General features: G+C 41.3%; 1 protein-coding gene and 1 pseudogene across 8 annotated transcripts in view; one reads left to right on the top strand and one right to left on the bottom strand.

Annotated features, from left to right (window-relative positions):
• ERG (ETS transcription factor ERG) overlaps positions 1-13343 on the bottom strand; it is a 280942-nt gene that overhangs the window by 115683 nt on the left and 151916 nt on the right. For 3 of the 8 annotated variants that reach the window (XM_023191618.1, XM_023191599.1, XM_023191609.2), the window contains exon 1: positions 4947-5088. The exons of 4 other annotated variants lie outside the window; for them this stretch is intronic. Coding sequence is in view for 3 of the 4 variants with exons in the window: in XM_023191599.1 (XP_023047367.1) it covers positions 4947-4964 (18 nt within the window). In the remaining variant the exon portion in view is untranslated. Of the gene's footprint in view, positions 1-4461; positions 4776-4946; positions 5089-13343 lie in introns of those variants that run through there. One more of the 8 variants, XM_023191581.1, reaches the window with a different exon arrangement.
• Positions 8918-9119, top strand: LOC111525990 (annotated as a pseudogene).

The raw sequence follows: 13343 nt of genomic DNA, 5'->3' as shown, positions 1-13343 counted from the left end.
GTTGGTTAGGATCTGAACAATTTATACTGACTTTGTCATGACTTTTAAATATTTTCTCTACCATGAGAATTTTTTGTTTATAATTTATGCTAAAGAACAAGATGTATTTTTTGCAATTTGAGAATAAAGAGGCCAGTGGGGTATTCCAGGGTGCTGTTCCTGCCCTAACCAGGAACACGATGCAGCCGTAGGCCTCTGCCCTCCTTCAGCAGCCTCGGCTCAGAACAGGATGAAGCCAACCCTCTCTGACCAGCACTACCTCGGGCGACCCCTGGATGCTCCACCTGCCCCTGTGTGTGGTACCTGCCCTGCTACACCTTTAACAAGCACCCCTGCAAGCTCCCTCCTCCTTCCTTCCCTGTCCTGTGGCTGCCCAGGCCCAGATGTACCCTGTCTGGGTGTGGGAGGCCACACATCAGAGCAGTCTGTGGCTGTGGGCTTCACAGCTGAAGCGGGGCCGTGGGAAATGTTAAGAGGATTGAGTGCAGAGCCTGAAAGACAGTATGGTAGAAAAGGTTACATCCACTGGGGGGCGTCTGATGGCATTTGCCATTTATTGAGGATTGGTGCAAGACAGGGTAGCCATTATGATCCCATTTTACAGGTGAGGAAACTGAGGTCAAACAGGCTAGCTACCTTGCCCAGGGTCACAACAGGAAGGAAGCAACTGCAAGTGTGTCTGTGGCCACGTAAGGTGAGAGAAGTGCGGTCAGGGGTGGTCTGACAGAATCCCCAGGCCAGGGCGCAGCTGTCCTCTATCCTGTGGGATTGAAGGAGGGGACAAGAAGGCTCTCCTGGAGCATGTGAGGTAGCTCCAAAGAAAAGACCCCGCCAGAGGAGAGTGTGCTACAAACACTGGAACAGCCTGGAGACTGTCCCTGTCTCTTCTCTGAGGTTTCGCATTTCAGAGAAACTCTCATCCGTCTGGCTTCCCCGTGGCCTTTACTCTGTGATTCTCTTATGTATCAGCTGTTAAACCAATAAATCCGCCAAGTTGTTGGGATGCCAATAACAGCTTTGGGTCTCCACTCCCACAGAGGGAATCTTATTCTAAAGTTCTAACTGTGTCAGTCATATTTTCCTGAAGACAACAGAAATGGTTGCTTCATTTACTTACTTTTATGTATGCTTTTTCAAGAGTTGTTAACCTGTGTTTGTGTTTAAATAAAGATCTGTTTTGTAAAACAGAAATGTGATGAGACAATCACTTATAAATGTAAATAATTAAGAAATGGTTCAGGCTCAGTACATTGTCTGAGAGCATTGCAGTCCTGCACTGTATTTCATGTGGAAACAAAAGGCCACAGATTGAGCCATTCTCATTCCTGCTTTCCGGGGTCACTGAGTCAGGGTGCCTGGCGTGCATGGGTGCATGCACATACAGGCGGAAGGCTAGGGAGAAGTGTGCCGTGTCCACAGAGGGCAGCCTGGATCACAGAGCTGCCCATGACCAGGAGCAGTAAGTTGTTTTAAAGTAGTGGCCTATAAAGCCACTTTTCAGCAAGGACAGATGCTCAGAGCATACTCTGAAATGACTTATGCAGAGCAAGGCAGCAGCATTTTGCCCCCGGCCTTCCTTCCATTCTCCCGGAATCCCCCCAAAGTAAACAAGGACTGACGTAATTCATATTTCACTTAGCCAATGGGTTGATGAAAAATCATATATCTGTAGCTATTAAACTCATTAATCACATCCATCAAAATTCTATGAGGAGTTAACTTTCTTCATATAACTCCTAGTCTTAATAAGTTTCCTTCGCATGTGATAGCAAATGTTCAAAAGTGCAAATGTGCAAACATGGCGTATATAATGCAAACTTTATGTCTTTAAATGAATAAAATCGAGTCCTATCAGGTCATGTTTCAATTACCATCAAACCTTCCAACCTCTGTTAATTCAAAGAAAGTAACTTCTTCAGGCAAGTCATGGAAATAGTACTAGGGTGCCCCGAGACCTCCACCAAGCCTTGTTAGTAGTAACTTTCCACATCCTGATTTTTAAGATGCTTTCCCCTAACGCTGCTGCCGGCTGCTGGCTCTCTCCATATCCTTCAATGTCAGATCTCTGTGATGACGGAAAATCCCCCACATTCCCTTTTTACACAGTAAGGATCTTTCTAGGATCAGAATTTGCAACCTGGGGTTCATGTTCTCCTGAAAAGGTCCGGGGAGAGAACTGTATTTCTGTTGTAATTCTATGTATTTCTTTTTATGCACCTGAAAGTATTATTCTGAGAAAGGACTGTAGGCTTCATTAGACTTCCCAAATTGCAGATGGCACTTAAAAAAAGAAAAAAAAAGAGGGATCAGGAAAGTCTTTGGGAAATTAGGCTAAAACTCCTAACTGAAGCACAGTCAGGTTTTCAGGGCAACAGCAGGATTCCTGGAGTCTGTAGCAAACACGGAGCTGTTTGTGGGGACAGTGGAGCCGGTGAGGTTCAGCACCTGTCAATATTGTCAGATGTCACCAACGCCCAAGGGAAGCACCAAAACCGATCCATGAATTGTCTGCAAACCATCAGCTTTGTTGCTTCCAAGTCTTTATTAGAACTCTTCAGCTGATGTTAAAATTCACAGACACTTAGACGTACATGAGCACTCTCACATAAGTTCCCAAAATTCCTTTACTTCTTCCAGTTGAAATATTTTGTTCCCAATTTCAAGTTGCCAAGGAAAAATGACGGTAAGAATCACAAAGACTGGATAAGAATATTTAGCTTTTCATAGTGTCTCCTAGGGTCTTACAAATGTGAATGCAAAAAAATAAAACCTCCACTCAAATGCAGAAAACCAACAACAAATTCAGAGCATCTGATACCTAATCGACTAACTGATTTATTTACTGAAACAACAACAACAACAAAAAAAAAAACAGAGTGCATTGGAGACTGGAAATTGCTTCTATGGGGGACTGTTTCCTAATTCCAGTGGACAGCCATAATTTTCCCTATGCTAATTTGGGCTTTGCACTAACATAATTAAAACTGTAGTCAACAGACTCAGGACCTCCTTTTTCCACTCTATAAACAAGGCTGTAAAATCATCTCATTACTTTACCCAGGAAATCTAACAGAAACATGTCTTAAAGGAAGTCACCTATAAAGAGGGACTATTTTAACAGAAGATTAAAAAAAAATTCACCTGCAGTCATTCTAAAAGTTCACTTGGGTACATACAATAAACACATAATGCAATGGAATAAAATGTTAAATCAAGCATAGTATCTTAGACAAGTGTAAACTATCATTTCCAAAAAAATCATTCAGAAAATCAAAAAATATTCAAACTTTCAAAATAGCTTCATGTATTCATAAATGTATATTTTAAATTAAATAGTATAACATATTTGGATGTTTTGCAAAATGTACCTACCTTCTAAAGGATGGTCTGTTATTTCAATGTCCTTTTTAATGCACTAATTTTTGGGGGAAAAAACACATAAGATTGTACCCAAGCTATTCAAGATTGACACAGAATATTTGATTTAACAAACATGAATATAAATAAGGATGAAAACAAGAACAAAAAAAAGATAGCACTTTGAGTCACAAAATCAAGTAATTTCTATTCACGCAGCTAAAAGTACGGCACATTAACCCTCAATTTTATAATTCCTTTCTATAGGAACCATATTTCAGCAGATTCCAATCCTTGAAGCCAAAGAAAGAAAAGTCTCTATAAGGTGAAAGTTCCTGGTACACAGATTTTTATTATTGAACACACCTTGAGAAATAAAAGCTAAACTTCTGAAACACAGTTTCTATGGTACATATGAGTCAAATCTAATACAAACATTTCAAATTATGAAAATCCCAAACCAAAGAATATTTTTGAAAATGCCTTGGCCCAATTCTGGGCAAACTTCCATTTTCTTATGCACTTTCCAACAAACTGAAAGCCTCATGAAGCCTCATGAAAACACCACCAAATGCTTTTCACCTTCATGCAGCAAAACTAAAGACATGCAACAAATACAATTTTCTTTTTCCTCCACTCAGTATCTGCTTTTGCTGCTGATTTTTTACATTTCTACAAATGTCACGAAGATACGGTGGCCTTTAAAACAACGGAACAGATCCCTACTCAAGACTGCAAGCCCCTAGACTTGCAGCCACCATTAAATTGGCTTCATTTCCAGGAATCAGGCCATATTTAGGATTGTACCTGTGCAGACTGACCTCCACGTTAACCTCTATACGCTATCAACTAAAAACTTAGGCAAGGAAACGCATCAGACCAAACACCCCAGAGCCCAGAGAACCGACCGGCCATTGCTTTCCAATCCCCGCGAACCTAACCATCGCTAGGAAGAAATCTTACTCACGGTGCACAGAGAGTAGGTATTTTATTGAAGATAAACATATAACAGAACAAACCAAATTACGGCCGTTTGAGTTACGAGAACACTCAGTTCTCAGCAAGGATGTCCCCCAAATCAAGTCAACATTTGCGTCCCATTACCAGCAGCCACTTGCCGAGTATCTCTTCGCTGCCACGGGGACTGTCTGGCATCCCTGATGCTAAGGAGCCACCGAAGAACCTCCAAACGTCCGACATTCACAAACCCGTCTTTTGCTTTGACCTGACCCTTCAACCTCTCCGAGTCTGCTGCCTTTTCTCAGACACACATCCAGGCACCGTTAGGGATAGTTAGAGAATCAGAAGATTCAGAAGCGCGCCGAAAAGCCTTTCCAAAAGTAATCCACAGCACTCAACAGTGAATTTAGAAACCCCAATTTTTTTCTGAGTTTGAAGTTTTTAAGCCTTGCGGATGGTTGGAGTAGGAAAAAGGAAATTTACTAGGCAGTGCAAAGGAAATCTTGTTGTCCTGTATTGTGGCAGTGGGGGTGTTGCCCAACCCTAACTTATCTGCCTTGATAAAGGAAACCAAAGAAAAGAGTAACAAGAACAAGATTTTGTCAAATTAAAAGGAACCCTTTCCTTACCTTAATAGTGCTGGCCATAATGCAATCAAGTTTATTGATCGTTAATAAATGTTAATAATAATTATTGCTTCTCTCTGACCAGAAAGTAGTTTTGATGAGGTTGTTTAGAGCGGATGAGATTGTGCTAAGTCTGGGAAATGAAGTCAGCCAATGGCAGGAAGAGATTTCTATTGGTCCTGGCTGTCCAGCCCAAAGAAACAGGATATTTGGGAGTGGAGAGATAAGAGACCCTGAAAACAATGTTGTTTTTCTTGATGATATGCAGCCAGGAGATTTTTTTTTTTTTTAATTAAAAAAAGAAAAGGCATCAATTGGGATGGGGACTGCCACAGCAGGTGTGACCGGTGTGCCGCCGTGTGACACACTGCACTGAGACCAAGGCAGGATGCAGATGTGATGGCACTCCGCATGGCTTCACATGGGCTGCGAGCACCTTGGAGCCAAGGCGTTGAGGGCACCCCACTGCCCCAGGTGCCAGCCCTTCACAGCCCAATTCTTCACAGAATTACTAGGACAGAGGACTTGAGCTCCTTTCTCCTAAAAGGAAACTTTGCAGGTGGTGTTTATTTCATGTTAATAGATGGCCATGTTCAGTAACAGCCATTGCTTGGCTGATTTTTAACAACCTATATTTATTCAACATTTCATATGAGTGTTCCAGAACGGTTTCATTTTCTCCTTCCAAATACTTGCACTTCTTATTTGCTCTACAACAAAGCTGTGGAAAACGCAAGGACTCTCGGCTTATAGTAAACAAGAAAAATAAAGAGGAAAAATAAACCTACCCAAGTCTTGGTTTCAAGTATTTACTTAAAATCCAAATAACTGAAATGACTACAAAGGTCCCGGAATGTCAGTGAGCTGGTCTCACTCTGACAGACATCCATGTTGCAGACAACAGATCCTCATAGAACTTTTGGCTACCCAGAGATGCCATGTGAGGGCCCCATGACATGTTTAAAATCCAAGCTATAAGTTCAGGGTCACAGGTCTGTTTTCTCCTCGAAGGAAGTACAGCAAATGCAGGCCTGAACATTCCTTAGAGGGTTTCAGGACTCTAATTACTCATTTTCAGGAAATTGCTTGGAAGAAACATTTTGCTTTGAATCTAGCTACAAGAACGCAGGACCCATAAAGAGGTGTGGCCTCAACAGGGACCCGAAGAACACAATAGACCAAATCCTGAGTCATCTGGCAATTCCTGGTCGCAGAGTTGGACGTTCAGTAAATGAATTTCACTCAGACTTTAGGCCAGCATGTGTCAGAGTTCTGCCCACCAGCCCAAGCCGTTCTTGCTTTTATTATATTCCTCTGATTTATCACCTCATGTTAGGATAGAAGAAGCAGTAGAAGGAGAAACGTAAGGAGGGAAAGGGGGAGGAAGGAGAGGAGGAGGAGACAGGGAAGAGGGCGAGAAAATAAAGGAAGGAGAAAAGAAGGAAGGAAGAGAGAAAGGAGGATGGGAGGAAGGAGGGAGGGAGGGAGAGAAAGAAGGAAAAGGAAAGAAAGAGAGTATATTGTAAGAAAATCATTCTGTGAAAATCAGAACTTAAGTTCTCAGCACCTACATTATGAGGGGGTGTTGATTTCCGCTCTTTTCATCTCTGAACAATGAATAAGATGGCAGGCTGATTAAAATTTTGTTTCCCCGAAAATTTCAAAGTCCTGAGCTGTTTTATCTGGGCAGCTTCCACTAGAATTCTGGAGTGCTGAGGAGAAAAGCTCTCTCAGCTTCCCGGAGAGTCCCTGCTTTTTGTTCTCTCCTAAGAAGCATCAATGTGAAATGTTAACTGTGGCCCCCGCATCATGTGACGCCTGATTACGCATTTACCAAACACCAGTTTTAAATAAGATGAACGCTTTCCTAACAAAATAGCCACGGGAGAAAATCCTGCGTGGTCCCGCCTCACCCACGCCTCCTGGTTGCTAATCCAGCCCTCAGTTGTTCCCCGCAACAGGAAAGATTAGCATTTCTACCAGGACCTAATGCTTCAGTGATGATTTGACCGGAACTCCCTGGTTCTTGCCTAATGCAAATCAAACTGTGAAGAGTGGGATTTCCTACCCCTCTATTTTGAAATAATTTCCAACTTACAGAAAAGCCACAAGATAATACACAAAACTCCTAATACCCTTCTCCTGGTTAACTCTGATTGTCTGCTGGTGCCAATGTACATCATTTGCCCGACTTTCTCTCACACACGCTCGCTCTCTCTCAATCTCTGTCTCTCCCTCCCATATTTATTTACGTATAACACACATGCAGGTGTATATCCTTCATTTTCTAATGAATAAAAATATTGTTTTCTAAGAGACAAATTTATTTATTGGATACTAAAAAAGAGAAAAACAGGTGTTATTATTTGATCAATATTCGAAAGTGATCCAATAAAAAGTTAATTTGGGGATACTGAGTGGTAAATTCTGTTCCAAACTTTTACAAAGGAAACTCTTCCTCATTTCTAATGATAAAATGTTTGTTTGATTCCTGTCATCTTCAAAAAGAATAATTCTTGATGTTTCAAATGGCATCATAGCATCTAAGCCTGGTAATCTCTGACTATTTAATGTAAAGTGTTTTAAAAAAGAACAACAACAAAAAAAAAAACACTTTGACTCTTGATAGCACAAGGCACATTTTTTTTTTTTTGAGATGGAATCTTGGTCTGTTGCCCAGGCTGGAGTGCAGTACTGGTGCAATCTCAGCTCACTGCAAGCTCCACCTCCCGGGTTCACACCATTCTCCTCCCCAGCCTCCCGAGTAGCTGGGACTACAAGCACCCGCCACCACGCCCGGCTAATTTCTTTGTATTTTTAGTAGAGACGAGGTTTCACCGTGTTAGCCAGAATGGTCTACGATCTCCTGACTTCGTGGTCCACCCTCCTTGGCCTTCCAAAGTGCTGGGATTACAGGCGTGAGCCACCGCCTCTGGCCAAGGCACACCTATTAACTAGAATATAGTAATGCAGAAACCGTTTCCCAAACATTATCCTACGGGGAAATTATCTTAAGATGCAGATATCACTTCAGCTTTCCTCACCTGTACCCCAAGTCTATGCTATTAAATGGCCTCATCCCTACACCACCCAGCAGCCTAAGAACCAGGATGCCTTTCCCACCTGACACGTCCTCTCCCTATGGAAAGATACCTCCAGTCACCACACAGACCAAGTTAGGGGGCAGCACGGCACACAGCCCCTACCTGAGGCCCATCCAGGCCCAGCCTGTCAGGACAGGGTCCTTTTTCACTCTCCCTGAGACACAGCAAATACCACACTAGACCAGCACAGCCCACCCAGTGACTGTGGGCAGCAGAACCTAGGAATAAAATGTACATTTCCATTGCGTGCTTCTCCTGCACAAACCCATCTCCTGTGAATCTGCCAAGACCTTTCACTAGTCTGCTCACGTTTTACTCCAGAGAAAGAAACAAAATAATATAAAATAAATATACCATAAATTCACTGTCACAATAAAAGAAGCACTATTTTTATTTATCCTAAAACCTTTTCTTCCCATTTTCTAAAGATTGAGCAAGTTCTCATTCTTTTTCCCTTACGAACTTCTCTGTATGGGATATGGGGAGGAAGGTCAGGAGCTGAGAACACTCTGAATGACAGCCACACGGTTCTCAATGTGATACATGCGCAGAGCAAAGAGAGGAGACTCCTCTGAACCTCCACATCTGTGGGGACACAACAGAAGATTCACTCATGACTCATTGATGTCTTTATCCCTCCCTTATACATCCATACAATGGAACACCCACCCTCCTCAAAAACACTGCAGGAAAATGACGTAATAGATGAACACTTAGCAATATGGAAAACTGCTCTGATATCCTACCTGGTTAGTTAAAAATCACAGTATATAGGAGAATTACATCATAGACCCATTTTGTTAAAAAGGCAGATGGGGGTGGCCATGCAATTCCGTTCCAAGGCATCTGTGAACCTGAGGAACAGACACCATGAGCGAAGCTCACCTTCCCGAGTTGAAAAATGAAAATCAATGGTGGCAGACATGTCCAAGGAATATTATGGGGACTTGATCCCTTTCCGAATCTTGTGATGGATGAATGTGTGGAGATGTCAACTAGTTGGCAGCAGAACAATATTGGAATGGTGGCAATACAAGGAAATAGTATTATCATGTTCAAAACTTTGGAATGAGTATAAATAATGGCTGTTCAACAGAAAAACCCATGTCCCCTCTCCAAAGGGCCTGTTTTACTACATGTAAAAATTAGGTCATGTATGTTTTCATATTAGACTTTTTGTTAAATAACCTTTTGTAACAGTCAAAAAATAAAAAATAAACACAAAGGCAAAGTAAAAATATTGACAGCTATATATATTACAATACTACTGGCAGGGAAGCTTTTTGTGTTTTCCCCCTCTTCTTTGCTTCACTTATATTTTCAAAACATAAATTTGTAATAAACATAAATTATACCCTAATATAAAAATACGTAAGTAACATGCAATATTGTACATTTTTGTAAATGTCTGAAAAATAGAGGCATGTTCTGGAAAAACTGCAGCCCACAATACTTGTAGGAGTCAAACCTTTTATGCATGCATACCCAAATGCGTGTTCTTTTTTAAATGTCTACAGCAAGCATAGTGCTCTTATTATTTTTTTTTTCATTTTATTAAGAAAACCCAGAAATGCTCATGAGTTTTGTGGAGGCCATCTATGCAGCATTAATCCATTCAGGTGATATTAATGGCATCCTTTTCCTGCCAGGAAGTCCGGTGGGCACTGAGGAAGCCAGGATTACAGGGCTCTGTCCAGTTACCACGTGTCTCAGCATTCGGGAAGCCTATCTCAGTCTCCTCAAATTCTGCACATGTAAAACTTCGAGCCTGGGAGCGACCCATGAAATGCAGGTTTTTAACGACAAAACAATAGGATAAAAGTGCTGTATATTGTCCTTAAGATGACACACGAATTTAAAATGCATGGTGTTTGGATTATTCATGAGAGCCCTGCAAGAACGATGTCCCAAGGATTTTTGCCAGGAACATGCCTGAGATTGTAGATAAGAATCAAGCATCTGGGGCTGCCGCACAATGGAAAACTCCAGCACTCTGTGGAACTTTTCCATCTGCAGCAGTTGGTGGATTTGCCTGAGAACATACGCAGCATTAAGACACGCTCAGCCCTCAAGGGCACCCAGTCAGTGCTGTTTAAGGACGGCTTTTCTGTTCACAGCACACTTCATTATTATAGCTTCACTCCATTGGATACAACTACGTGAGTATGTGTGTATGAGTGTGTGAGTGTGTGTATGAGCATGTGTGGGGAGGGGGTTGGGGGGGAGTGCCATATCCCCTAGCAGCGCATTAAGAAATAATCCAATTACAATTTAAATAACCATTGTTTCAACACTTTCTCTGAGTGGTGAATGTATTCTTCAGTCTCTTGGTTGATCTGAACTAATAGAAACCAAGGAAGCCGTTATCACATACCAAATCCTCAACTTCTCAACACCAAGTTGCAATTTCCTTAATATTGAAGCACACGTCAGTTCAGTTCTATCAGCTCACATGGAGCAATGATTTCAATAAACACAATTTCATAAGCATCCCACACATTCTCAAGTTTATGCCAATTTTGTTTTTACTCAACTCCGTATGACTTTAAAAATGCAGGAATATTAAAACCATTATCAAGGACTCCAAATATGCCAATGTACTATCTGTGGTTTTAAGAAAGAAATCTAAGAGGAGAGTAATTATTTTGTCACCATTATTTAGTTTAAAAGAAATTTTAAATGTATTGTTCCAATTATTAGGCTTCTCTATATAATTTGGAAACCATTAAATGAGTTTCAACTTCTTTATCCATGTAACTGGGTATAGCTGAGCACAGATGTTACAGACATCACGGTGCCACTGGTGCCCATAAGGCTTGGTATACCCACAGGGCACATCATTAAGATTCACAAAAGCATCTGACTGGCATTACCCTCTACCCCCGACTCAGATCCAAAGTGTACTTTCCCAGGTACTGTACCCCGACACCATCCTTGGCCGAACTGAGAATTTATCCCAGGTTGTTGAAATTAATTTTGTTTGATTTCTAGCCAGAACTTTAAATGATTTTTTAAGAACTGTGTCAATCTCACCTACAAGATACTAAACAGCATCACTTGTTTTTGTCTTAATCTGTCACTATTTTATGGATTATTTTTAAAGAAAATACAGATTACTTCTTAAAGAAAGATCATAGGTGGCACTATAATAGCATTCAACTGAGAGAAATTTATGGAGAAGCCTGCATTAATAATGTTTCCTGCTGCTTCCTAAAATTGGCTTTTAGTTTTCGGGTGAGGTGGACTTTAATTCGACATCACCTCATCTGATGATTTATTTGCGAATTTATTTCTATCACAAGTGGAATCAGAAATGAAGCGAAGGCAAAAAATCTTTGCCACAAATTCATTTATATTTGCATGCGTATCACCAGGCCACCTGCGGATGCAATGAAGCCCTGTACCTGTGCTTGAAGTCAGGAGCACAGGACTGGGAGTCTGTCTCAGCGCAGTAACTGCTACATGGTACACTCCACACCGTATCCTCTCCACCCGAGCCCTCCTCATCCCTCACCCCCTCTCTCCACACCTCACCCTCTCCACACTGTATCATCTCCTACTGCAAGCAACGCAGAGGACACAGAGGTGCAGCTGACGTGAAGGCAGGCCAGTTCTTTTCCAATTCACTCATATGAAAATCTGTTAAATCCTGTTAAATGCACCGACTTGAACTGAAACGGTGATGTCAGTAAATTGGTTGTTGTCATCTGATGCCCACACAGATCTCAGCACATGTTTTGGGAAAGGCTGCAGTGTTCAAGGAGTACTAGAAATGCTCTTTCTGAGTGGACTGGCCGTGATAAGTCAAAAAATACTATAGCCGATAGGGATAAATCATGGTTTTCCCACTGCGCAGTTGCCTGGTGGAGATTATTCCAGCTTTTATTTACAGCTACAAAAATAATCCTGCCTCAAGGATTTTAGGAAGCAACCACCTCCTGCCCGAAGAACTACACTGCATTGTTGACTTGCCAGCTAGAAACCAGACGTGAGCCCTGCAGGGAAGTTCCCTTTAAACGGCTTCAATTGTTGTCACTAGAGGGTGCTAAATGTCCCTCAAAACGGCCTTTAAAGAGCATACCAGTATGCCTAATTCTTGATTTAAATTCCTTGAATTGACATTATTTCACCAAGTGGTCTCATTTTTTACTTGTTAAAATTAAGATCTAACATTTATAATGCAGAAATGGGTTTTCTTTTGGAAAAATTTGAATTGTTCATTATCATAGAACATAAAGAAATATACATGTTTTAGGAGTAAAGATGAATTACACAGATCTGAATATAAGATTCAAGGCATAAATCTGGGGGGTGAGACTTGACCATGCAAATTGTATAACTCCTTTATTTAAAATGTTAATGATTTTAAAGCCTGAACAGTTTTCCACTTTACAATAATTTTAGATTGTTCAATATGTTGCCAAATGTGAGTTGCATCAAATTCGGTAAATTTAGAGGCTGTTTGTCTTCTCTGTACACAATACTGACGTCAGGGCTAGTGCCTGCCTAAACTCAGAAACGAGTAGATCCTTTCCAGAAATAAGTGTTATAGGAGGAATGTGGATTATACTGTAATACGTCAGATGTGAAAAATACCTCATGGTCCCTTCCTTTCTCAAAAAAAACACGTGTAGTATTTTGGAATATGCATGGAGTATATCGCTTCTAAAAATGGTACTTTATATATATATATGAAGTAAAATAAGCCTTAAAAACTTCATATGCAGATTTTCTTGAAAATAATCTTATTATACATTTACACTGACTTTTTGGTCATCATCAAAACATTATATACTTAAGCAAAAAGAAATATAATCAATTTTGCAACTTTCCTCTTTCTGTCTTTGCTTGTACTTGAAAATATCTGCAGTATTTCCTTTTCTCTCCCCTCCCACTTTGGTTCATATACCAAGGAATCGTGAGGTCAATGGGTGACAGTTGTTTGTTTGTGTTCAGGGCTGTCGGGCGGGGCTGGGTGTGGGTAAGGTTCTGACCGACATCTGAAGAGGCTTCACCCACTGCGGTTTAGGATACATTTTCCTCTCCCTCTGCCAGTAGAACACGGAGGCTCATTTTCAATGTGTTCTACAGAAGGATAATTAAGGCAGTGTTTCATCTGCTCATCTGCTATTTTTAAAGGGAAACAAACGTAACCTTTTCATGTGAAAGGCATCGCAAACTAGATGGGAGGAGGCCTGGACCCTGTACCAGTCATACATTCCAGTTCCAGCAACTGCAGATAAAAGACGCTGGCTCGAGAAAAAGCGACCCTGGGCTCTGCACCGCCAGCATGCAC

This window comes from Piliocolobus tephrosceles, chromosome 19 (assembly GCF_002776525.5).
Source record: "Piliocolobus tephrosceles isolate RC106 chromosome 19, ASM277652v3, whole genome shotgun sequence".
Taxonomy (NCBI): Eukaryota; Metazoa; Chordata; class Mammalia; order Primates; family Cercopithecidae; genus Piliocolobus; species Piliocolobus tephrosceles.
Note: the sequence above shows the minus strand (reverse complement) of the source record. Positions and strands in the feature narration are given on the sequence as shown.